This window comes from Apostichopus japonicus, chromosome 8, assembly GCF_037975245.1.
Source record: "Apostichopus japonicus isolate 1M-3 chromosome 8, ASM3797524v1, whole genome shotgun sequence".
Classification (NCBI taxonomy): Eukaryota; Metazoa; Echinodermata; class Holothuroidea; order Aspidochirotida; family Stichopodidae; genus Apostichopus; species Apostichopus japonicus.
In genome coordinates, this window is record NC_092568.1 from 14,704,395 (window position 1) to 14,731,452 (window position 27,058).

The 27,058-nt window shown below is 37.0% G+C and overlaps 1 protein-coding gene and 1 pseudogene across 2 annotated transcripts; one reads left to right on the forward strand and one right to left on the reverse strand.

Annotated features, from left to right (window-relative positions):
- The first annotated feature begins 1,335 nt into the window (after positions 1–1,335).
- LOC139970961 (bone morphogenetic protein 2-like) lies at positions 1,336–25,601 on the forward strand. Of its 2 annotated transcripts, none has more exons than XM_071977053.1 (3): positions 1,336–2,404; positions 18,375–18,751; positions 22,429–25,601. In XM_071977053.1, exons 1-3 carry the CDS (start codon positions 2,397–2,399, stop codon positions 23,325–23,327), a joined length of 1,284 nt encoding a protein of 427 aa, XP_071833154.1. In that variant the 5' UTR covers positions 1,336–2,396; the 3' UTR covers positions 23,328–25,601. The 2 variants fall into 2 exon arrangements, with proteins under 2 accessions (XP_071833154.1, XP_071833153.1); XM_071977052.1 differs by lacking the exon at positions 1,336–2,404 and adding an exon at positions 14,204–15,138.
- On the reverse strand, positions 8,208–8,284 carry LOC139972701 (U2 spliceosomal RNA; annotated as a pseudogene).
- Positions 25,602–27,058: the final 1,457 nt, after the last annotated feature.

Here is a 27,058-nt window from a genome sequence, read left to right on the forward strand (position 1 = left end):
AATGTTAAGTTATGTAAGGTCATAAAAAATACAGAATACATAAGAAATAATGTCCACATCATAGGCGCAATATTAGAGCTTAATATCACTTTTTAAGTGAAGAAAGTGTCAACAAAGAAGCATATACTTTAATAGATCACTTTGGGTTAAACCGTGGTTCCACATATGCTTGCTGTAGATTGTTTTGTTTGCCATCTTTGTGTTACTTTGACCATGACATGTAAAAATTGACACCTAACTGGATAGCCCTCGATCTTTATCTAATAGGTTACACTTAGTTAGCGAATTATTAATGGTTTACTTCAATAGAGTTGTCGCACGAGTAATGTTTTATTATTTCGCTTAAAATACAGATGTTATTGCCTCATGCCATCTTTTCAGCAGGGCATGATAACAGCTTGTTTCAGGCTCCTTGATTTAAAGGCAAGTGTTCGGGAGGGGGTAGGCTGTAAGTCATTGTTCATGGGTACATTATCTATGTATTTTTTTTTATGAATATTAGTTTTTTATCAATCCTGTGTAACGTACTGAGAAGAATCTATAGGGTTCCAACACGCAAAATATACCTTGTCCGTACGGCATGAAACTATCCTATATATGTTTAATTCGCTCATATCTTTAAAATATAGTTCATAGAAAATGGAAGAGAACTTGTTTCGTAAATATTCCTAAACGTTTCAGATTAGTTCATATGAATAGCATTAAACAAACTTACTCAAAATTTGTAATCATTTATAAATTTTAATAGTAGTGTCCTGGCCATAATAAAGTCATTTCAGTAACGTCTTTCCTTGTAGCTCTGAATATATGTCCAGCTGAAAGTCAGCTGCTCTTAGTTCGATTCTGGCGGCGTACCTCATGAAGACCTAAAGCAATTACTGATGCCGTCGAGTAGCACCCCACCCAGAGCCCGCTGTGCTTATCAATTTATTACATCCGATGTGAACGATTTGCGGTATCCTTCTTTTTTTCAACAAAATGGGCTACTTTTTTCGTCGTCATACTTGGTCATGCTCCTTCATGGCTTTCACTTTTAAATAAACGGTCAAAGGTTAAGTCGACAGAAGTAAACCAGCGAAGGTCCCGTCATGAACCAATGGTAATCATTATACTGAAGCAATGAATATTCATGTTCCGCCTACGCCTTGACAGCTACGGACTCTGGAGAGAATTCCCGCCGCTACATGATTGAAAATGCACACTAAAGTCGATACGCATTGGTAAAGAAAACGTCTATTTTATTGGCCTGATGATCTATACTTTTGAACCAATCGGGTGTAATATCATTAAGCTTGTGGGCGGTCGGTGTTAATCTTAGTAATAGGTCTACCACCGTAAACAGTTTAAGTTCTTTGGAATAATATTCTTTTGATACCTCCGTTTAGGGTATTGAAGAGGTGAAGACAATAAGATTCTCAAAAAGAGCAAAAACGGTCCACTGTTAGCCTTTCAAGGAGCATAATGAAGTCTTTGGTAACTAAAGACGTCTACGGCGCTTAAAATTGATCTCTTAAAGCTATAAACGCTCATTTAGACAGGCTTCTTAACCATTCAATCTACTGTTAGGAACTTATACTAAATCCTAATGAACCGTTGATAGAACGTCATCTGTCATCGTACTTACTTTAGATGCTTACAACACATAAAGGTTTGAGAATGTTATGACATCTTTACCAAGGGTCAATTTCATTTTATAGACTGTCGTTGGTTTTTACCTATTTTTTAAGTTGTAAGAAAGTTGCCATGAGAACTAATATAATCCTTTGAAAAGCTTCCGGCGGGCGTGTCAAAACTGACATGACGTAACCAATTGCAAACTCGCGAAACTTTTGCAGGGTGTTTCTTAAGGAAGCACGTGCTATTCTCTAATCGTCATTCCGAAACCCCGCCGTTTCGCCCGACGTTATGCCGAGAGGAACCCACTGCATCACCTAAATTTTGAAATGACAGTGGGTAATATTAAAGTAGTAATTGTTATAAGGGCTTGTGCAGTTGAACAGCTGGCGACAGTTTGTCGGTGCGCCTTCATTGAGACACCTGGTTGACCCAGGTGAGAATTCCGGGTGACATTATAAGATTTAGAATCATTCGGTCCGCATTTTACAACCAATTAGCAATTTCCGAAAGAGATTTTTAACGGAATCTTGAACAGATTTCGAGGATATTACTATTAGTGGTTTATATGTATCCACAGCCGATTTTACGTTTTTTGACCAAGGTAACTGTTACTTGCCCGCCATGGTGAAAATAAGCGCACTTGTGATTGGATATCATGAAATTATTATTAATATCGGAATGATATCAAATTTCCATGACTGAAACTTTTGGATTTACACCAAACCAACGGAAATATTTACCTGTAAATATACACCTTATGGGATAAATAACGAAGGATCATGCAAAGGTAGGTATATTATTCGACTTCAACTTCAACATTAATAATTTCTTAATAAAGTTTCATCACCATGTCACTGCTCTGTCACATTTCTCGCGTAAAATATTAGTTATGTAAGGCGAATAGACTGTCATGCATGCTAGGTGAAATGGAAGGTTGCTTCTCCGTCGAACGGATAGCTTGGGACAGAGAACACTTTTGCCTAAGTTTATGTAAAAATTGACTAAGAAAGATTAGAGAGTCATACAAGTCATACAAGTCTGTTCTAAAGTGTCCCTATGAATAGAATGTGGTCCGCTTGTATGCTCATTGCTCATTTCATAGTTAACAGATATGTAAAACGACATATAGGCTACTTTAAACTCGCGTTTTTATTAATGACTTCACCCAGAAAGGTTCTCCTGGATTTAGCATACAGTAAAAAACTACGAGTACGACACATATTCATGCATGTACAGAAATATATATATATATAATATATATATATATATATATATATATATATATATATATATATATATATATATATATATATATATATATGTATATATATATATATATATATATATATATATATATATATATATATATATATATATTGTTTACCCATTAAGTTGTTTAACAAAGGGAGAAATTCGAAGGTATAGTTCTACTTCACTTTACTCAAAAAGGTATTTGCACTCTTCTGCCGTAAATTCGTTTTTGACTCACATTTAAAAAAAAAAAACGGGAAGGGCTTTAACAGTAGAATGTTTACATTCTCGGTGGTTTAAATTGAAGAGAAACTTTCAAACTGTGGCAGCAATAGAGCCAAAGTGCACTTATCAACAAATTGGTTTCTCTGACTTTCATTGCTTTGATGAACTGAAATTATGGTGATCGTATGTAACAATGCGGTTTGCGAGGACGGTAACATCGATCGTTAAACCGTACAACAGTTAGAACGCTGGTGGTGTTATTTCAAATTTTATGATAAGGTTTGACAACGCAGTAACCATTTATGGATTTAAATTGGCAACTGGTCGTTTAGGCCGCGCACGAAGTGTAATCTGAACCCTGTTTGTCTTCTATACAACGAAGATAGTTTGTGAAAGATGAATCATAAGTTATAACATATAGCTCTAGGTTGCTGTACTTCTTTTATGTTTATGAAGTTTAAGGCCATTTATGATTTGTAACATTTACCGCCTGACTAACAACTATGCAGATGCCGTGCAACTTTCTACCTCGTACTTTCTCCGTATAAAAATACTCCCATGGGACCGGACACTCCATATTTCCTTCCTATGATAACTGTAGGCGAGAGTATATATATGTGGGCTATATGCATCTCGGAAAACATGAAAACCCTTTAGTGCATGTATTCTTGGACCATTGACTGGCTTCACACCTCCGTAGACAGAATGTGAGTCTGACCATGGTCTGAATTCATCATTTAGGCCCGTGTTTGCGTCACCCATGGGTCCCACCGCTCATTGCATGTTAGGCATCAAAACACTTTACTGGGACCTCAATTGATCAGATTAAACATGTCCCGATATGTTTGTCGGACCGTACTAAAGACACAAAATGATGAAATTGCTGATGGATACAGTGGACAAGTCCAATTATATAAAACTCTGTTCACATGTGTTCATTTCATACCGCTGGCTACTCTAGCGTACTGTCCCACAGTCTGCATATACGTAGCCGGAACAAACACTTCTTATTTAGCAGCATAACATGTAATTGGTTTACGGTATATGCTTGCTTACAAATACCAATAACGTCGCAATTTGCAAATCTATTATGCAATAAGGATAGGCGAAATTAGGTTACATTTTCTGTGTAGTACCGTACTGCAGGACTACAAAACAATTGATTACAATTGTTCTGAAGATATTTATCTTTCATATTCGACCGGCTGACTGGAGGTACATGTATGAAAACAGTGTTATGACAATATGTTACGTTGCAAACTCTTTACTGATAGTTTCCTTGTAAAAGGGACACGATGATTCTTCTCCACTTGTATCACGTGGGAATTAGGCTATATACGTTGGAAAGTACGCTAATGTATAAGTTAATTGGGTAGGCTCATCGGTGAATATAGGCCATATGCAAAATCTTGTCTAGTTATACTTTCCAAATTGAGTATGTTTTGAATGTTCGATATTCACATTTGACCCTGCATGGAAATATGACTCTTTCTTCATACATCGCTCCTTGTGATGATTCACGAACGGAAAGTGCGGGAAAGTGAAAAGGCCATCAACTTCCCGCCGTAAACTATACGGGAATAAGGTATGGTAGGGGAAACCCCGTTATGTATACATAATATCATGAAAATCGTTATAATAATCATTTAACGTAATCGCAGCAAATCGCCATAAGAAATTATAAGCCTATGTCAGAAGGCTACTTTTGTTTCCTCCTAAAGATCATATAATAAGGATTCATTATATTTCTCTTGTTCATGTACCTATTGCCCAAAGAACCTCACTCTGATTCGTGAATTATGACATGGTGAACTGAATCATCAGTGTGAATCAATACCGTTGCCGTATATATGCAGCTACGGTTACTATTCATAACAACAAATTCAGCCAGTTCTTTATCAGATCCCGGAAAAAAAGAACATATGATCAAGAAACAGTTGATCAGCTTCAACAGCAACTCTCTTTCCGGATCATACAGTTCTCGGCATGCATGCAATGGGTTTGGAGGCCATATGTCTCTTGATCTTCTCATTGACGGTGGAATATTGGACCTATATTAAAACATTTTAACACATTAAATATAGTGCGGAGCGTTTGCAATTGTTTTAGAAAACGTTAATCATCACTTTCCTTCCAATCTCAAATTATGTTTCTGCCTGCCGCACTATATCCATTACAGTGTTTCAAATTGTTACAGTACTTCAATTTATACCGCACCACGAAGGAAGCCTCTAGGCCACAAAGTTAACAGGATCGAATGTTATGATAAGGCGTTATCTATTTTTCCTATTAGCGGGTTTTAAGTAAAACGATGGTGTAAAACTGGACGGTATCTAGTAGTGTTTTTCAACAATACTCGCAAAGTGTAATAAATCAAAAGTGTTGTAGCTATATGTTGCTTTGAATTAATCAGGCCGGTGGCAGCAGATTATATTTCGGTGGCAGACAATTGAAATTTCTATTAAAATATTCCACATTGTATGTTGAAATGCTCATTTCAATATCTTGTTTTCCTAACACTAGATTAGATATGGTTGTTTGAATGTAAACATTTTCACCAGATAACTTCACTCATTTTGTCAGAAATAGTATGATGACAGTAGGTGGTCTGAAACGTCATCACGGTTGTTAAGCAGCTTCACAGTTTCCTATTATAATATTGTTGTTGGGTAGTTCTTGAAATGTAATACATTAGGAATACTTGCTGCCTTTGCAATGCTTTCCACATTAAATGTTTATCAGCATGCAATTTGTCAGTAAGATTGTTAGGATTGTGGGATACATTTATAAAATGTCACAACATTTAGAATAAAATATAAATTAGTAGAATGTGGTTTCGAGTTTTGACCTAAAGATGTAGAAAATTGCCAGTAATTTTAACACAATGAACTTCAGCCACTGGCATACCCCTTTAAAAGAAAGATCTTGTACGGATAAACTTCATCTCTAGTTTTGTTCTACCAAGATCGCATGATAAGTAGTAAAATACGACATAGGCGATTTTCGCATATGGAGCGCGAAAAGATGTTACACGTAATTTGTTGAACACAAAATTGTCTTTACTTGAATAAACAGTTATTCTCTCTAATCAAAATTGTGGTAATCGCATGAATTGATGGTTATCCAACTACGTGCCGATATAGTATGGTTGTGTCGGAAGTCAGATATATGTAGATTTATCATCTCAACACAAATTTCAGCTTAACGCCTCCATTATGTAAAAAGCAAAATAGATTTATATTTACAAATTTGCTACCATATTGTAACAAGTTACCAGATTAAGATAGCATTATTGCAAATTAACTGAATACCAAACGGCGGAGATGACTCAGACAACACTATCGTTTCTAACTTTTTTTTAGCGGTCTGATATCTGTTTTGCTAGTAAGGGAAGCTTCGCATGTATAACACGCTTAACGATTGCCAATTAAAAAAAGAAGTTATATATGTAAGTACATTGCCAATTAAACAGTATAACACACTTTGTGTATATTCTGTTTCCTACATAGCGCTGGCAAACTATAAGTAACTTGTCAAAGTTGACTTCAACCGTGATTTTGTCGTATACAGAACTACGAACCCAAAGGAACTGACTGGTGCAATTGTTTAGGTGTAATCGTTTTATGTCACCATCGATTACACAATATCTTGCGACCCGCTGTAGATTCGGAAACAAGTGTATAGCAAAACGCTGTGAATGAACTTGGAGTCTGACTGTAGTTCCTTCCTTTCGTCACTATTTACCAGGCGAGTTATGATTTGACCCAAGTTAACTTGATTACTCACCGTGGGCTGATACAGGCACGAATATATATAGAACAACATAAGCATAACCTTTTTGTTTTTGAAGATGAAAATTTATGCAGAAGAAAATTCGTGTTACACATCCTTGGAATTAATGTGTCATTTACTGAGTCAAAATTCTATACTTAAATTTACTTAAAGATATTTTTCCAGACATCGGTCCATAACGAGAACATTTAAAGAAAAAGAGAGTAGTATGATTGAGTAATTCATTATTTAACCGTTTTAACGGTTAAATTGCCTTTACCACATTTAACCTTTTAGAATAGATTTTGTTTTGTATGTTATCAGTATTCAGACATTGCAACATGAATGCCATATTTTGGAATAAAACTTCGTAATACATTCCTGGTTGATAATTTGATCTAATGTCGAAACATTCATGTGAAATGAAATAAAGATTGCACCCGAATTCTCCTGCTATGATGACTGGTGGGATTTGACACTATAGCATTGCAGTATATATAAATCCATAATGTCCGTTTTCTATTCTACCCTCGTCTTAAAATATTTTAGCAAATCACAGATTCAAAACTACCAACCATTAGGAGAACATTCCATCACACTGCTTGAACTTCAACATTATTGATAACCAGACCGATGAACTAGACGTGCAGTGTGGTAGTAGCAGGGAAATTTCGGAAGAACCAAGCAGTAACCAACCATTAATGTCTTAACCACACTTTGGGGTACCATATGCATTTTCGGTGGAAATCTCGGCTTGTGTGTACCCACTATCGGAAGTCAACAACGTCTTCACTTTACCACTGGCTCCCTCGGGAACCATCCAGAAAGGTGAAAAATTCGGCGTTGACTAGGGTTGTCTCAATCTAAGCGACTAACTTACTTGAAAGGAAAGTTGGGCCTACGTGTCAATGTGACAAACTAACTCGTTTGCAAAAAGCAACAAACTGTTCTCTGGGTTTGACAGAAAGGTATACAATGTTTTAATGATCGCTGGGCGGTTTATTTATCAAAGCAATTTTGTGTACAGCCAAACAAGAACCAAGAGGACAGTAATAATCCTATTTAAAATTAGTGAATTAATTATTAAACTAAAGAAATGGCTGCGTTGACATTCGTGAGGATGATTCCGATCACTAAATACTGTAATGACCAACTTAATAGTTGAAATATTTTTTGAATTAATCATTACACTTCTGTTTCTAATATTTATACCGTTGGAACTATAGTACTTTTAAAGAAAAGTCACCCAGGAAAGAACATGGGCACGAAAACCAAACTACCGAACGACTGATCCGCTCTCAACCCCAGTCCCCTTGAATCGGGACTGTGACTGTGTGATCATCGTCGGGTGTGCATCACCATTCCCCTCGAAAGGGAACAGATACTACACACGATCTTAGCCAAAAGGCCGAGAAGCGATCTATATGTAGTAATAGTAATAATTGTGCTCGAACATTGCCCAGTAAGTATATGTGCATGTGTAAGAACCAACTGTACCTTTCTAAACAAATACTCGTTAGGAACTCTTTTTTGACTCATTGGAATCTCTCGAGAGTCTTAGACATCTATGCAACGGTATTAATCCAAGAATTGTCACACAGTTTAAAATTAATGGAATGCACTCGTTGTTCGTATCTGTGCATCCCTGCATACCATCAAATTTTGGAAATTTAAAATGCAACTGTACATGTTTGTAATCATCGGAAAGATTTGTATGCGTCACTGAAGAGGAGCATAAATTATAGAGGGCTTATTCCGATTTAAATTGCTGTTAAACTAACAAAATGGTTGTTGTGGTTCAGTTCTCCAAGTATTAGTTCAGGTCCTCCGGTTTTGTGCTTTCCTACAGCCCTCAGTAAATAGTAGTTCAACAAATGATGTTGCAATAATAACAAAAGGTTTCCCAAAAAAGTGAAATTATGGACATACTGGAAAATATATAACTTGGAGTTTTAATACCGATACGAACATCCAAAATATCCTCTTCCACTCACTGCCTAAATACATGTCTTATATGGCTGCTGTTGTAATCTAAATACATGCCTTATATGGATGTTCTTGCAATCTATATACTTGCCGTATAATGACTGCTCTTGCAGTCTTAATACTTGCCTTATAATGACTGTTCTTGCAATCTTAACACATGTCTTATATGGCTGTTGTTGTAATATTAATACATGCCTTATATGGCTGCTGTTCTCGCAATATAAATACATGCCTTATATGGCTGTTATTGCAATCTAAATACTTGTGTTATATGGCTGTTTTTGCAGTCTACATATACATGCCTTATAATGACTGCTCAATAGCAGTCTAAATACATGCCTTATAATGGTTGTTTTGTAGTCCACATACATGCCTTATAATGACTGCTCAATAGCAGTCTACATACATGCCTTATAATGACTGTTTTGCAGTCTACATACATGCCTTATAATGACTGTTTTGCAGTCTACATACATGCCTTATAATGACTGCTCTTGCAGTCTAAATACAATGGCTGCTGTTGCAATCTAAATACGTGCTTTATATGGCTGTTCTTTCAATCTAAATATTTGCCTTATATTGACTGCTCTAGCAGTCTAAATTCAGGCCTTATAATTACTGCTCTTGAAATATAAATACATGTCTTATAAGACTACACTTGCAATATAAAAACCAGCCTTATAATGGCTTCTCTTGTAGTCTAAATACCTGCCTTATAATGGCTGCTCTAGCAGCCTAAATACATGTTGTATATAGCTGCTCTTGCAGTCTAAATACATACCTTATAATAAATGTTGTTGCAGTCTAAATACATGCCTTATAATGACTGCTCTTGCCATATAATGACTACTCTTGCAATCTAAACACATGCCTTCTAATGACGGCCTTCCAGTTTAAATACTGGCCTTTTAATGACTGCTCTTGCAATATAAATACATGTTTTATATAGTTGTTCTTGCAATATAAATACATGCCTTATAATGAATGCACTTGCAGTTTTTCTGCATGTGTTGCTGGTCTCTGCAGCTCCCCTTTCTCGAGCAAAAATTGGCATAACAAAAACGCAACCACTTTTTGTACTGCAGTGGGTGGGGGCGGGGGAGGGGGCGGTTGTGGGCTTAGATGTTATGTCGTCCAGGGGAGGGTTCAAGGAGGAGTGCCTTTGAGATATTTTGAGGAAATGGAGAGTGCTTAAATGCAATGATGTTACATTTTGCAACTTGAGACGACATTGAAGAACTTTATACTGCCTAGGTTGTACCACATACGATATGTTACATATGTACTGTACACTCTGAATTTTTGTAATATTATATCTGCCAGTTGGGGGGGGGGGGTCAAATCCCCTTTTTGCTGAGGTTTAATTTCTGAGTGTATATTATGAAAACCTCCTGAAACCCGCAATTGTTAAAAAAAGACACTGTTGTACAATAAGTGTCTTTCTCAGACACATCTGATATTGGTTTCTTGCGTTCATATTAGGACTGGTAGTCTTTGTGCAAGAATAGCGAACTATGTTGTATATTATGTCACTGGTTAATGATTAGGACGACGGTAACGTTATATGGTTTCCGATTGCCAATGACTTGGCATTACACATTCCGAACAACATTCCATGTAATGACTTTTCCACGCGTTGAATCACTGCTATACTAGTTAATTACTTTACCTGACTTTATCGTTTACCCGTTATTTCCGTCAGGAATGCTCCCTTCAGAGTACCAGGCCTTACTAGCTATTCACAAGAAACAACGTTTGCTACCTATAACCCTTACGCCTAAAAGCCTGTCGCATTTTGTGATTGCCCGGTACATAATTAAGCTGAAGCCAATCACCATCGAATCCTACAAGAACGTAAAAAAAAAATTATCAGCAAATAATTAAATCAATCAGTCAATCAATCAACAACTTGCAGTCTATAATAAACAAAAGTACATAAACATAAACTGTTCTTACGACTTGTACACCGTTAACGCTGCTAATTTTTTGCTTCCCAAATAAGTGTTTACAAGATCATGAAACTTCTGTATATAGACTTTTGAAACTCAGCAATATAGAGGGCACACTTGGTTAATACTCATTACTAGTTGCTCTGTCCTTGTGATTCCAGATTTTTTGTACATACAATGTGTACAAAGAAGAAGACATCTTTTGAGTTCTATTCAACGGTTTCACCGCTGTGATGGGACATGCAAACCTGTACCGTATACTTTTCGGACGCTATAAAGAAATAAAGAACAAGTTATTCAATCCCGTATCAGAAACCACGGTCACGGAGGGCGTAGTGGTCAAGTGGTTAAGGCAGTGGACTTGTGATCTAAGGATTACAGGTTCGAGCCCTGGCCAGATCATTGCGTTGTGTCCTTGGGCAAGGCGCTTTATCTCCATTGCCTCTCTTCACCCAGGTGTATAAATGGGGACCTGCGAGGTAACTTGTAAATATAGTTGCGTGCGCCGGTTTGTGGCTGCACCCTATGGGAAGTCCCCCAGGGGACACGTGGTTGTGGTGCACTGTGGTGCCCCAGGAGAGATTGATTGAATTGTGCACACTTTGGTGTGTGGGTGTGACAAGTTACCAATGACCAGGGGTTAATAATTATCAGCGCACTGAGACTTAAGTGTGTATTTGCGCTTTATAAGAACTGTGTATTATTATTATTATTGTCTTATAAGAATTTTCTTATTGCCATTGGCGCGTAACAATGATGCCCCCACTACTTCAATTTTTTGTTGTGCAAGAATGTTGCATTTATCATGATTATCAAAGGATTGAGCTATTCCCTGAACATATACTCCATTCTACAGTTGTCAATTCAGTATGAAGATTCTACAATATCATGTATACAGGACAACTTATGTTCATGTAGCTTTGTATATGGACGGTGCGTGCTGTACGCAAACGGTTGACTTTGGTGAGTCCATGCGCGCATTGCACCCGAAAATGAGAATTCAATGTATGGATGCCTTACTTAAAAGTCACATCGGCTATTGAAATTGCTTGTTGCGAGTTGTCATTTATGGAACATAATATGATGTGTGTGTGTGAGTATTAGTGTGCATACATGGGAACGTGAAATATGCTGTATTCAATCATACTCTTGTTTAGCCAGTTTCACAGGTCTTAATTTCAACGCAATGTTCACATACGAATAAAGAATAGAAACAACCTATACATAAACATTGCGTGATCCGGCTATGTTTATCCAAAGCATTGATTGGACGCATACGCAGGCAGATGTATATTCTGTTCCTATACATTAGGCTATATGCTGGGCTACGGATTTTACGCAATCACTGTGCCTAGAACGATTACGTAATGGTTATCACAGACTTCACCTCTCTCTTGTAGCACAGAAAGGGAGCCTTTCGAAGAAAAGATTTAACAAATATCATCAAGTCATTAGCTGCTTCGCTTGCAGTTGAATCAATGACTGAATTCAGCCAAATTTTTATTTTAAGCCGAAGGTCCTACATTGCTTTTCAGTGTTATAGGTATAATGAGGTCAAGACCTTTGCTTGCGCATGTGTCATTTTTAATTGTTTTGAAGAAGGTGCCGTTAAATTGTAACAACATTTGGTACTTCTTTCGCTCGATCACTATAAAATGGGCGGAAATTTTGGCAAAATAGTAAATCGACATGATTGTGTGTTTATTTAGTACATATTTCTGATATTATTGTGAACAAATGCAGAGTTAGGTATAGATTTGCTGGTGTTGATAATGGAATGCATAATGAGGTTTATGAAACGCAGTACCCCCGGTATTGGAAGATAAATAACATACAATCCGCTGGGACCGTTCCATCAAGCATCACCAACAAGAATGAATGGGAAAATTCATTCCAGCGTTTTGATTTGCTCCGAATAGCGTTCGGTGATCCTTTACGGGGTAAGTCGCGTCCCAACGGAATAAGGGGAACACACGCAAACTCTACCGATTCGAATGGAGGGTAAAATCGATCCTGACAGGGGCATCCTGATTGCTGTGTTAACCTTTACTAACGGGCAATCAAGAGCGACATGCTGGCATGTAAGATACGACCATAGAATGACGGCGGAACAAACATTGGTATTTGAAACCCACGACGGGTTAACAAGACAAATCTTTCTACAAATTTACCATCTTTCGTAACATCGTTGCGTTAATCGTAACCTTTGGTTATTCCTTCTAAACAGACCCACATGTTCTAATGCATGATCGCGATATACCAGTGTACGGTTACCAATATAAAAATTGATAGTGCTTTATCAAATTGGATATATTCTAACAGAAGGTAGACATTCTACCGATACGGTATGTTCTGCTGATAGAGGCCGTCCTATTTTCAGGTCATCTAAGGTCATCTAAGAGTGCCCTATAGTTGATTTGCTACAAATATTTTGCATAAGTAAAGCAATTGTACATCCGTATAGTTCATTTTTTATTGCGATGATATCTTCTAACTTTCTTGTACACAAGTTGAGGCAACTCAAATCATGACATTTGCATTTGTTGCTATCGTCCAAATCTACCCATGGAAACGTTACTGATTAGTATATCAAAACATCAAACAGTATCGTACTTCCGAACGCTTATAGAACAAAAGTTTGGAATTTATAACGCGTATTACACACGTGTTACAATTGTACAGTTTATTATATCTGTCATACCACAAGCGACATATTCATTTCATCAATATGGCTTGGCTTGCCTCAAAAGGTATAGCCTATATATGTATGTATGTGTATATATATATATATATATATATATATATATATACATACATACATACATACATATATATATATATATATATATATATATATATATATATACACATATACATATATATATATACATATATATATGTATAGATATATATATATGTATATATATATATATATATATATTATATATATATATATATATATAATATCATATATATATATTATATATATATATATATATATATATATATATATATATATATATATATATATATATTATGATTCCGAGGTACACGTTCAGAGCCCTCCGTAATGCGCTGACAGGACAGGCTATAGTAATTGATCCATGACCACTACATTTTGAAGACTGTACGTGTCGTGTTGTTTCTGTTCGAATGGCACACTTCAGCACGTAGACCTACTTGTAAACTTGAGGTTTTTTATTGTAATTTTGTTATGTCACAGATAAAATTTATGAAAACATTGCATGTCATGACCTCAAAAGTTATTAATTCTTAAGAGAAATCTCACAAGGGGGGTAAGTTCTTTATGTGCAACAAAATAGATTGATGTTCCAGTGACATCTTCACCCTTGTAGTTGCTTCCAACCTGAGATAAACTTTATCGTTTAGTGCATCGGCTATTATAAAAATACCAAAATGCGCCTTATCCCAGTAAAGGTATTTGTAAAGTCTAAGTCAAAATGAGACATTTTTAAACCGACGTTTGCTACAAATTTATGAACAATTGAGACTGTACAATCGAAGTGCTCGGTATCATAAATTGCAAGCAGCAACGTTACATCCTACCGACCAGGTTGACGTGGACTGAACAGAAGTGTAAACAATACGACCGGCCCCCTGACACGAGAGACCCAAATATTGACTGCAACCCTTTCTGCAGGGAGGAAGACAACAATGAAGTCATAACTGTGACAGAGCGGTATGCGTTTGCTCTGGATTTACGACCCCCAAGTCGACTTGGTTCCGTCGCAGAGTTCGGTTGGTCTACCTGGCTCGCATCGGCACTGGCACCACACCTGTCTCGTACTGATTTATGTCTGTTCCCTGTGTTCTAGCTTCCATCCACGATTGCCAGCATCAGCTAAGGAAAAACCTCATTAGTGGAACATTTGGCCCGTGTCAAGTTGATAGAGTCTGTCAGCTTACAGTAAACACCTTGCTCAGGTCATCAGGCAAGGTGAATCCAAATTAAACGGGCCGTCCCGATTTCTCCAGCTGTAACACATTACTAGAGCCTTTGATCAGGCGTCGAAAATAAATAAATCTGTCTTTTTGCATAGATGAAGGATTTCTCAAAATAACACTACCCCGATTATTTTGGAAGGAGTCCTACCTTTGTAGATTAGTAATCAGAAAAAATGACATTTGAAAAATGAAACAGAAAACCTCAAACTAGTCTCCAATTAGAAGAATCACCACACAGGTAACACGGCGAAGACGAAATTTTGTTTTTTATCAAGGTTAAACAATTAGACTTCTAGTTCGATGATTTGGACAAAGCAGAGAAGTATGTCATGTTGGTATGTCATTATTTATCAGCTTGCCATGAGTCGCACAGGTGAGTAGTAAACGTAACAAAAATGTTGAGAGATGTTTAAAGGTGTTTATTTGGAATATGTCTGTTCATGACTATCATGTGTGGCTTATTTGGTATGAATGTCGTAAGCTATTTCACAACTCAGCTTGTGCAAACGTCTCTATTCTGTTTTGAACTTCAAGGATTTACGGCATCGGGTAGCCTAACGGTAGCCACTGGCGAGTTTGGTAAGATTAAAAACTAATGATTACTTCTCAATATTTGTCTATAGGCTAATTTTAGATGTTTTGTTTGTACTCACTATATGTGTGTTTCCAAACTACACCTAAATATAAATACTAGAAGAAAAAAGGGCAAAAGGCGTTAGGCAATATGCACTTACGTTGCGGTGGAAACTATTATGATAGCCTATATCAATATAGGGGAGATCCTCGGGAGCCCAAGCGGTTCCGTATCCTTTGTTACAGCTTGTTCTAGTTGCTGAAGCTTTATTTCTGTAATGCATATACAATGTGTATACCGTCAGAATGATATGGCTAACTTCAACTTTTTGGGCTATTGATCTACTAGCATAGTTTGAAAGTATGGCAATAAAAGGTCATTTTCATTTTTATATTCTGTAGACCATTTGAAACAACTTTCATAAATGCAGGTTAATAAGACCCTTCAAGCATCACCGGGTTATCAATCGAAGATGCTGGACTACGATACACCGGGCATCGGGTCAAGGTCCTTAGAAAGCAAAACAAAACTCGACAGAAAAGCAGTAGATTTTTTCAAGTTCATACAGTGTATTACAAATTTGTTAAGTACCTACGATATTTCGTTTCAGTCACATGTGCTCTGCTGTTTATATGAAGTAGTATGATATTTTAATAGGGAAATTACCTCAGTGTATATTGATTAACACTTACAATTAGGCATGTGCAGAGGAGGCGACGTCATCTTCATCTTGCCCTGAAAGGCATTTCTAAATTTGCAAATATGAGATATGAACCTTGAGGTCCGAAAAAAAACATGAAATATTCTAACATTGTTCTTTTGTTGAACCAGCAAGTTGCTTTTCACAATTACAACTCCTATGGTTGGACTGTGACATATCAGCAAGATTTGTAAAACTATCATCCCACACGATGCAGATATCGTTTACTAGAATGTTGCGATTTGCCTGAAGTTGATCGCATCGTTTACCCGTAAGCAATAAAACCAGTTCGAAGAAGCCTGAAGTATGATTTTTGAGCACCTGCTCTCGTAAAACAAAATCAAAATTTGCGGTGTATCAAACACCGACTTTAATAACTACAGTAATAGACTTCCATTAACATTATGGTCCACCATAGTAATTTCTATATTTGAAAGCTTATATTAAAATACCTTTAGGGAATTTTGCGATTAGGGATTGAAGACGGTTTCCCTTCAAACTTCTCGTCCTTTAACTCTATTTACTATTGGTGGGGGGGGGGGGGGCGGGGGCGAGTAATAGTGCAATCTATTCTACCTGGTATATTTTATGTCATGTTTGATAAATGAAAGTTCTAAGTGTCAATGACTTATAGCTAAACATATAACGAACTATTTCGTACGGTATCTAAGTTCAGAGTGATATCCAATGTGTTTACAAACTGTGTGAGGTTTATACGTTAAATACCGTCAATCAGAGATGTTTTTATCATTTGGTTCTACGTTTACCATGTTCTTTGTTTGTTCAAAATGCTGGGGAAAAGTTACTTCAAAGTTTGTTTAATATTCTCCGTTGAATTCCTTTAGTTTCCCTTGTGAATCATGCGAGTCAAAGCAACAATAGAGATACGTCATGCTCTAATCGTCGATTTCCGAATGGTTATATTGTTCAAGCTTATGAAATATTATAGTTTGCCTGAAGCATAATGGCCTAGCTGACAATTACAGCCAAAACAAAACCACTTGAATTACACGGGGTCGATGTTGTAGCGACGTTCCAGGTGTGTGCGAGAGTCGGATGTCAGTAGGCCACAATACAAGGTTCCGCCCGACGGTGTTTCGCGAAATGTAAAGATGATATACGCTCCATCGCAACCTCCACAAAATGAGTATAAAATTACCAGGTGTGTCAAACTTTCACACCGCTGATAGAAAACATTCCAAAATTGTTCGTGTCAACTTTTCCGTCTTTATTACTGTAGAAAGATGACAATTAAACAGCCCATAGTAATAATAGCCGCGTCCGTGGACTTGTGAATTTCTGTGTGTAGGCTAATGTATACCCTGATTTACAAAATGAACATTTTGTTGCAGATGGCAAATAGTTTCACATGTCGTTCTGTTTGTGCTATTCGCTAGCAACCTAGATTGTCATCATAATGATTTGTGATCCATGTACGTGTAATCAAATTTGTTGGTAAAAATAACAATGACATCCTTGCGAAAAGTTGAAATAAAATTTTATTCAAAAGTAAATGGTATTTATATGGTTTCTAAACGACAAGTTTACATTTTAAACAACACAGCAATGGGTAGAAATTTTCCCGTTTTATCATCACAAATGTCGTTCTTTCTGTACAGATGAAACGATCGACTGGCCTTCTGATCAAGGCTAATGTTGCGAATGCGCACAACGGGTAGCAGCGGGGTTTGTTAGCTGTTTACAGATCTCTCTTTAAACGCTGCACTTTATTATCAAGTCAATGCACGTCGCGCGCTCGTCTTGCCTTTTCAAAGGGATTTCTTCGAAACCTTTAAAAGCCGTGTCGTCAGTATGGTGACTTTTGTCAAGGCTTATATGGACGTTTCAAAGCTTTGCAATTACATACAAGCTCGGTTGAAAATGCTATTATGGAAGCCAAAAAATCAACAGTTTACCCCTAAGGGTGCATGATCTTTCATTGCACCTGTAGGCCTTCCCTTAGATTTTGGGATCCGCACGATCCTTGAACAATCAACAACAACACCTCCGGTAATTAACAGGTTTCTTTTTTAGTTGACTAGCCTCTGAAACGTCCATTCTCAGCTCTAATTGAAACTCTTTTCATTTATAGCCCACTTCTGACGGGTTGATAACACCCGATGTGTATAAGTGATGTGTACGCGATACGCTTCAGAGGACTAAGCCGGTAGCATTACGAGTGGCGTAGTGATGGTACACACGGTGAGATACACACCTTGAACTTCCAACAGACAGTATATTCAAGATGACGCAGGTAGATAGACAAGTTGGCGCCTTAACATCATGAATTCATTACTGTTGGTACATAAGGAAGATTTCGTTTTTCTTCCCACAGATTCACCATGGTATCACCATTTCGTGTCTGGCAAGTAGTGCTGTCTGTGTGCTGTTACGCCCTTGTAACAAGAGGAGTGGAAAATTTAGCTGTAGATCCTGGATTTCGGACACCTTTATCTCCTCTTGTTCTCCCTTCTGCAGCAGATTTATCAGTACATGAACGGAATGAAATGTTGAATGCTTTCGAATCGACACTTTTAAATATGTTCGGATTTAGTGAACGTCCTAAGCCGCAGGGAAAGAAACGAGTCCCGGAGTATATTATGGATATTTATCGGAGACACTCGAATGGGCATGATGGAACAACCATGGATTTTAACATCGAAGGAAAAACGACGGGTACAGCAAATACAATCAAAAGTTTCCACCATATCGGTAAGTCTTTGGGTTAAGATGAAGTGATTTAAACGATATCAGTGTTAACTGGAATTTGTTCCTAGTCACAACTTTTAACTTTTAGCAAAGTCAAAGGTTCTAGAAAAGCAAGGAATGAAAAACATGCAAAAGAAAGAAAGAAAGAAAGTATATATTGTGAACCCACTACATGGTAACAAGAAAATTCCACCCCTATTAAATTTATACCCGTATCATGATTCCATAATGCTTTACAGTGTTTAACATGCATAAATCGATAAGTATTTCTGTTTCATGTAGTTCCATCTTCATATAGGCGTATTCACATACCACTCGGTGTCATGCATACCAGATACACATCTTCTCTTAATTATGTAGAGCATAAAGTCACGGGAATCAGAGTTATGCGATACTATCTGTTCAATTGAAATTTGTCATATCTACCGATTTATAAATGTACATTTGTCTGACAGAACTTGCGTTTCTTTGGCTACACTCAACAATGCAATCATCATCCGTACTCAACTATTTGGAGATTCCAAATACTTACCGCGACAAATGTCACGTGTTCATCGACGTGTAAACCTCCTCTTTAAATAGATTTTGGTTGACAATGCTATACATAATTTTAAAATTGCTACGACATTAAAATCTTTAATAGAATTAAACGAATTACGACGATACCTATAGGCTACCGGCATATCGCGTGTTGTGAAGTAAATGTATTTTAACTTAACTGGACTGGGGCCACATGACCAAATAAAGTATCTTCGCTTGCTTCTTTATTAGGCTAACGGCGCGTTGTTGAGCTAGAAGACACTCCATGTTTTATGTGTGCTAATGAAATTTTAATAGTATGAACAACTGCGCTATCTTTTATTACAAAACATGAAATGTCAAAGGAATGTTTGTGGCATTGAAAGTATACACAACCTTCGCATAAGGGTAAAACGGGTGTCAAACTTTGAAGGACAGCTAGTTATGTTTACGGTATGTGGTATGAAATGTTAGCTTGGATCCCCGAGACCGACAATACCAGACCTCAGAGAAACTACATTTGGTAACTGTCGCTGAGGAATAGCCGCTCAATTTGGTTGATTTCCAAGAAGCATTGCATCAATTGTCACTATACAGATTGATCAAAACTGGTGTACAATTCCAAAAGTAGTGTGCTCCCTCCAAAGTATCCGATTCTCTATTTCAATCATTACTTTCTATTTTCCACATTTTCTTAAAGTTGAAACACTTTCTGTGTTTTATGAAAATTAAAATAAGCAACATAATTTATACCATATATAAATTGTGTAAAAGTAAGTTGGCCTGACGTTTCGATCCTAGCAGGATCTTCTTCAGCGGCTAAATCACAAGGAAATTAAACTAGACAACATACTGTAATAATTCCGAGTGTCATAATTGCTCCAACTATTCTAACGTATATAACATAGCCGATATCGATTTCACATGACAATTGCAAATTAAAATACGCAGTGTTCACTTCCTTTGCAGTTTACCATCACACAATTTTCAGAAAGATGATAAATTTCGCAAACACATAGAAGCTACTGCATGTTGCTTCATAAATAAATTGCTTAGATTTCGCAGCAAAGTCTTTAAGAAATCGAGGTAGTGTAAGTGGCTTCACATTTGCTACACAGTTTTATGAAAAGTGTTGAAGTCTTATTTTATCTAAACGAAAACACTCATTCGTGTTGCATCGTTTTGTGTTGACTCTTGTAACTGTCGTTTTGCATCTTTGGTGTGACACTTCAATGATGTATGTCTAGGCCCTTTATGTTTAAGCACTTTAGATGTCTGGCCCAATAAGAAAAGACCGTTGTTAAGTACCATTAAGAACTTTGAACACACATATATGTGCCAGACGGACTTATTATTTACAGGATTACTCCCTGTATGTAGTAATCAACTCTCATCTGTAAAATCAATATTGAAGTTGATTGATTTTGTTATAATGAATGCAGTGTTTCTATTACTTTCAGTCCATACTTCGGTGGCAAAGGATAATCCCCCCCCTTCCCACCTTATCTAAACTGAAATGAGTGAGAATGCTGTTACTGCTTACACCAAAGTATAGGCTGAAACTACCGTTCAACAACTGTTGCTTACAACTCATGCCAAAGTATAGGCTGAAAGTACCGTTCCACAACTATTACTGCTTACAACTTGTGCCAAAGTATAGGCTGAAAGTACCGTTCAACAACTATTACTGCTTACAACTTATGCCAAAGTTTAGGCTGAAAGTACCGTTCAACAACTATTACTGCTAACAACTTATGCCAAAGTATAGGCTGAAAGTAACGTTCAACAAGGGCGTAGGAACCGGGGGGGGGGGGCTGGGGGGCGCCAGCCCCCCAGTGAAAAATATGGAGGGGCGTAAGTATCATTCCGCCCCCCCCCCCCCGCTTCGCAAGTCAGAAAACCCCTTTTTCATTTCCAGATGAGAAAAAAATCTCATTTGGAGCACCAAATTGCATCTAAGGCCAGGTGAAAATGCAAAATTATTTACAAAATGGAGTGGGTGTTGAAGTGTGCTACATTGCACCAAATTGCATCTGAGGCCACCTGGAAATGCCAACAATTCCAAAGGGGAGGGGGACACCCCCTCCCCTTAGACCCCTCCCCCGGCCGGCCATCAGTCTTCAGCCCCCCCCCCCCACTCAAAAGTACCTTCCTACGCCACTGCCGTTCAACAACTATTACTGCTTACAACTTATGCCAAAGTATAGGCTGAAAGTACCGTACAACAACTGTTACTGCTCTAGTGAAGATTACATCAACATTTACGAGTCATATATGAGTTTATGTTTAAGCTACTGATTTCATTTACCACTCACAGGAAACGTTATATAGGCATGTATATCTACTGATTTATATGTACTTAACCTTGCCTTATAACCGCCGGCACTATATGATCATTCTACCTGCTTACAATATCAACTTTAGTCATGAAAGCAGCTGGTTTTATTTGTAAAGGGGAATCTGTTGTTGATTAATACAACAATTATTAGTTTCGCAACACAACAGTTCAGTGTCTAAAAGAAAAGAAAAACAAGCCACACTTTGTAAGCAAAGCCCACTGTTTAACCAGTATAGCCACATTACATTGTAGTGCTGATATTCCTAAGCCTAGTCTACTTACATTTAGGTAGGATATGGCTAATGCTAGGGCTAATTGCTCCATACTCCAGGGTGTGAACGTTGTTCTATGGTCGCACTATGTACATATTGGGTTGGATCTATTAAACTTTTTTGAAATCCTGAGATTGCTTTCCTTAAAAAGTTCAGTTCTCCTTCAATGAAGAACTTTTTAGAAATTTCTATTAATGCTATTTTAAGTAGTGGATATGCTAATATGAAAATTGACGGTGGATGTTTAGAATGGAATGAAACCAGTAGCTAATTGCTAAATAAAAATGAAAACATCTAGGAAACATTCTTAGTAAGACTAACTGTCTTACCCAACCTTACGACCGCTATTGTTCCTTTAAAAAGTAAATAAAGCTGTTCCCCAACATTTGGAACTTAGAACTATGCCACGTATTGGAAATGTTAGACTGCGTGTACAAACCTTGTCACTTTTGTACAGGTTTGTGTAATGTATGACTTTGTCCATTGTGCATGGATGTCATTACCTTATCATTAATCTTTTGTAGTTACATCTCTCTTTGTTTGCTCCACAGAAGAACATTTTGATATCGATGAAGCCATTCACAGGCACCGGCTGGTCTTCAATCTTTCTAGCATTGAGAACGAAGAAATATTAACAGCAGCAGAGTTAAGACTATTTCGGCACGCAATACCGGATCATAAGATTAGGAAGAGGCATGCATTAAATGAGTCGGAAAATATTACAGATGGAAAAGTTATACAAAGGATAAATTTATATCAAATATTAAAACCTGTCGCACGGAACAGAGATGTTATAAAACGTTTAATTGATTCGATTGTGATTGATGTCAGAAACACTACTTGGGAGTCATTAGACGTTGCGCCAGCAGTGAAATCATGGACAAATGATGCTAATAGCAACTATGGTGTCGAGATAGAAATTATCGATCGAAGAGGAAGCCCCTCGCGTCACGGAGACGATCATTTGCGAACAAGACGGAGAATAGGAGACGATGCTTCTCTAGAAATACACGACGAAGATCAATGGTTTCAACAGCGACCACTGCTTGTTACGTACACAGACGACGGCAGGACGAAGCGCTCGTCCAAAAAGAGGACCAAAAGGCAGAAAAGCAAGAAAAAGAGAAGGCTGAAGGAAAATTGTAGCAAACATTCTCTATACGTGGACTTTGCCATTGTGGGTTGGGATTCATGGATCCTAGCACCAGAGGGATACCAAGCCTACTACTGTCAAGGGGAATGCCCCTACCCAATGCCCGAACACCTTAACTCTACAAATCATGCTATTGTTCAAACAATAGTTCATTCGGCCGATCCTAGCTCGGTCCCGAAGGCGTGCTGTGTACCTACAGAACTCGACACACTAAACATGCTCTATCTTAATGAAAAGGAACAGATTATTCTGAAAAATTACAAAGACATGATTGTAACCAGTTGTGGATGTCGCTGAAGGAAAATATGAGTTATTTATTTATATATATATATTTATGTACTTGGAAAGCTATAATGTTTACTTTATGTACGTATAAGATATATGTGGTTCAGCAGTAGCGATGGAAGAACAACATACAGGCCTGAATGAGTTGATAGGAATGTATGTGAGGATAACCAACGACCGGGTACACATGATCACATGAAAGTTACCAACGCTACTCCTGACAAGGGTGTCTGAAAACATACCGCCAAAATGTGCATTCGCCGGATCGGCAGCAGGAATGATGTAACACACAGTACAACATAGAGTATATTGAGAGTCTCTAGCTTCACGAGATGTCACGAAAAGCACTTAAAAAGTGATATAATGCAGCAAGAAGGCTGAACTACAGGGGTACGATGATTTATAGTGTGCACTGGTAATATTAACAGCCTTTCGACTATTTTCGGCAACAAAACCCAACACGAAACAATGTGCGTAGTACGTTTGACAAACTAAGAATTCAATTTCTATACATACGTTAGGTGCAGTTGCAATATACCAATATTACTTTAAATTTACATCAACGTGGTAAAGGCACATACTAACCATCAAATTTGTGTAGTATCTGGAAGGAACAAAAACTTCTCAGAACTCAAAACTGTTAAAACAACACCTGTAAGAAGAATTGTTTGAAATTACGATAGTATAATAAATTCCCAAATTACAAATAACACAATGCGTTATTACGATATGCGATAATTGTAACCCCAGCACCATCAAATACTGCCAAGAGAGAGAGATAGGGGTAAAAAACAGTGTTCGTAGGTCCAAATTCGTTATCAGTAATTCATATGCAGCGATTAAGTTTACTAGTATTAAGTTTTTTTTCACTTATTTTCCTTCTTTGTAATTTTTATATTCTGCAACAACGACTTGAAAAACAAAACTGTTATACAAGTCTCTAAAATGTTACCATATATACTCGAATGTATATATAAATATATAGTGTATATAATGCTGAGATGTCATCAAATTATTACTTCATTGCATGACAATATCAAGAGAATGTGGATGAGTTATAACATATATGTTAAGGTTTTAACTTTTACTCGGATTGTCTTCTATAGTTTTCAGTATAAATATAATTTATGAAAGACGATGAATAAAAGAGAGGGAAAGTACTTTGAACTATGAAGCTTTAAGTAAATTAATTCTTTTTTTCTTACACTCATCATGAATGGGACTTATAAGTTCTGTGCTTATGAATGTGTTACAGCAACAACCCAAATATTGTATTTCATTCTCCAATTAATAATTCAATAGGGGTTTTACTTGTTTTTAAGTACAGATCTTTGCTTAAAGCAGCTGGTTGTGTTTGTAGTGTAACTATAGTTCCCCGCCATCAAAATATCATTGAGTTGAAATTGTGGTGACTGTTGCGTTCTCCATGTAAATTCTTGAGAAATTCAAATCAAACATGTAACAATTTCAAAGCAGATTTATACTATAACCTTTATTCCATATAAAATCAGGATGTAGCCTATGTTGTTCATGCTTTATCTATGCCTCTTTGTTTGTTGAATGAGAAGAAACTTAGAGAACATTAGAAAACATTACGCAAGTAATTGAGGAAATCTCAGTGGTGGGAGTCTGTGGTACAAAACGAGCTACTTCAAACATTATCCGATCAAAATACGATTAAGACTTAATTAACGGTATTGTCTTTAGAAGTGTCTCTTACTTACTTTAACTGCATTCTGGTTCCATTGGACCTATTTAAGGCACAGTGGTCTTCCGGCATTCAGGTGTGATATTGGAATCATAAATAAAACATTAAGAAATATGCCTACCTATAGCAATGCATAATATTTCCAACGACAGTGTTCTGGTGTTTGTGGTTGAATTTTTTAGGCCAGTAATAAAAGCAACAGTGTTTTAGACAGCGACGTTAACGTATTCAGGTTGTTTGTTTGGTATGGATTAGGCCTATTCAAAATTGTTTCTTAAGTAACCTGAGAGAGTACATGTAAATAAACGCCCACTGGCCGTGGTGACATGCAAATGTGTAAATGGCATCAGATATCACGAATGGTGGTTATAGATGGTAGAATGGTAATATGAATTTGCCTATACCTGTGATACTCGCAGCGGTATAATTTTTCCACTTGAGTCGCCTTCTCAAAATGGTAACGGAACAGTGAGTGTTCGCTCTGGCCAAATTTCATGCTATACATTTGTTCATACATTATTTAGTTGTTTAGTACTATATAATGTATCGATGTGAGACAATTAAAATATTTGAATTTACATCCTATTCCACCCGCAAACTGTTTGCTGTGCCGTTTATAAATTTCTTTCAATAGGCTATATTATGTAGTAACTATGTTGTCCAAATTAAAGTGCCTTACATGTAGATGAGTTGTCCGGCTGACATGCTTAAATTTCGATTTATCATACAATCACGTCGAACATTTGAAGACATTGGTTCTGTAAGTAGAGCCAAAATGTTTAATAGCAAGACATAAGCACAAAGAAAGTGTCTTCTATGTGTCAGTGAGTCCATGGGCTCAGTCGATTTTACGTAGAGATTATAGAAACTGTCAAAAGCACAAACATGATAATAACAGTCTCTGTGTCTCTGTGATGGAATGATTATGAAAGATTTTGGTAAAAAGCTTCAATTCGTTGGTAGATGTTTTACTGTAAGATAAAAGAACAGCCTATTGCAGATTAACTTAGATCATATAAGTAAGTAATTTCCCTTTTGGAAGGCTTTAAAATAATGATAATACTTGTGTGGTTTAGCACGTTTGAATGAATTTTACATGTGTCCACGGATTCGTGGACGAGCATGCGAGGTGATAAATATTTTGATTTACATCTGCTTCGTGTAATTATATTATTAAAAAAAATAAAGTAAAACAACAAATTTGACCTGTTTTGTATATTGTCAGTGTAACACACTTATTGCCACATTAGGTCAATGTCCGGTAATATGTTTAAGCTACCTTATTGACTGCAAGTGATGCGTAATGAAACATATTATAAATTAACATTAGCCTATGTTACCTGTTCCTTTATACATATATTCATTCACATCAGAGTTTTAATTGTTAGATGACACATCACCTATCGAAAATTGATCTTAAAATTCGTGACGGTCACTCTTCGATGTTAGTAATAACTTTGTCGTTTACACATAATTGGATACCACTCAGTTTTCGGAGAGATCTATCTGGTTGCAACAAGTTGAGGGCTCATAGGCGATTTAATAACACGTTAAAGCACAACAGATAATGTCATGTCCAGCAAATGGAATGTTTTATTTCATTTTTCATTTGTAATCCTTGAATGTCTACACGTCATTTCGTCTATCTTACATGCGGCAAGTTTGAAGGATTCGGACAGGATGTAACTTTACTGTGGTTCCTTTTGGTGATACCAAATAACCTCCTTTGACATTCCTCGGACCACACACACAACTCAGGATACAATGAGTTTCTGCAATGGTCATTTCTACGTGTCACTATTCACCTAAATCCTTTAAGTACTTAATAATCTCTGAAAAGCGTTGCAGGATTTAAGCAATCGCGACTCCTCTCCTAGCGCTCTTTAAAATATTTAATGTAAATTAAAACTTGACATGCAGACAGTACGGCTGTAAACACTGCTTGTGAATCAAAATATTTTAAGTTTCCGTTGCACAATTTTCATGTCTGTATGACTAACTATTCCAATTGACAAGCGTTAAGGCGATGCAGAGA

What these genes read in the sequence shown, in the direction of transcription:
- LOC139970961 (XM_071977052.1), top strand. Translation starts at nt 15,095, where the DNA reads ATGTTGGTATGTCATTATTTATCAGCTTGCCATGAGTCGCACAG. An exon ending in GCTTGCCATGAGTCGCACAG is followed by an intron (nt 15,139 to 18,374) that starts GTGAGTAGTAAA and finishes TTCTTCCCACAG; the next exon opens with ATTCACCATGGTATCACCAT. An exon ending in CAAAAGTTTCCACCATATCG is followed by an intron (nt 18,752 to 22,428) that starts GTAAGTCTTTGG and finishes TTTGCTCCACAG; the next exon opens with AAGAACATTTTGATATCGAT.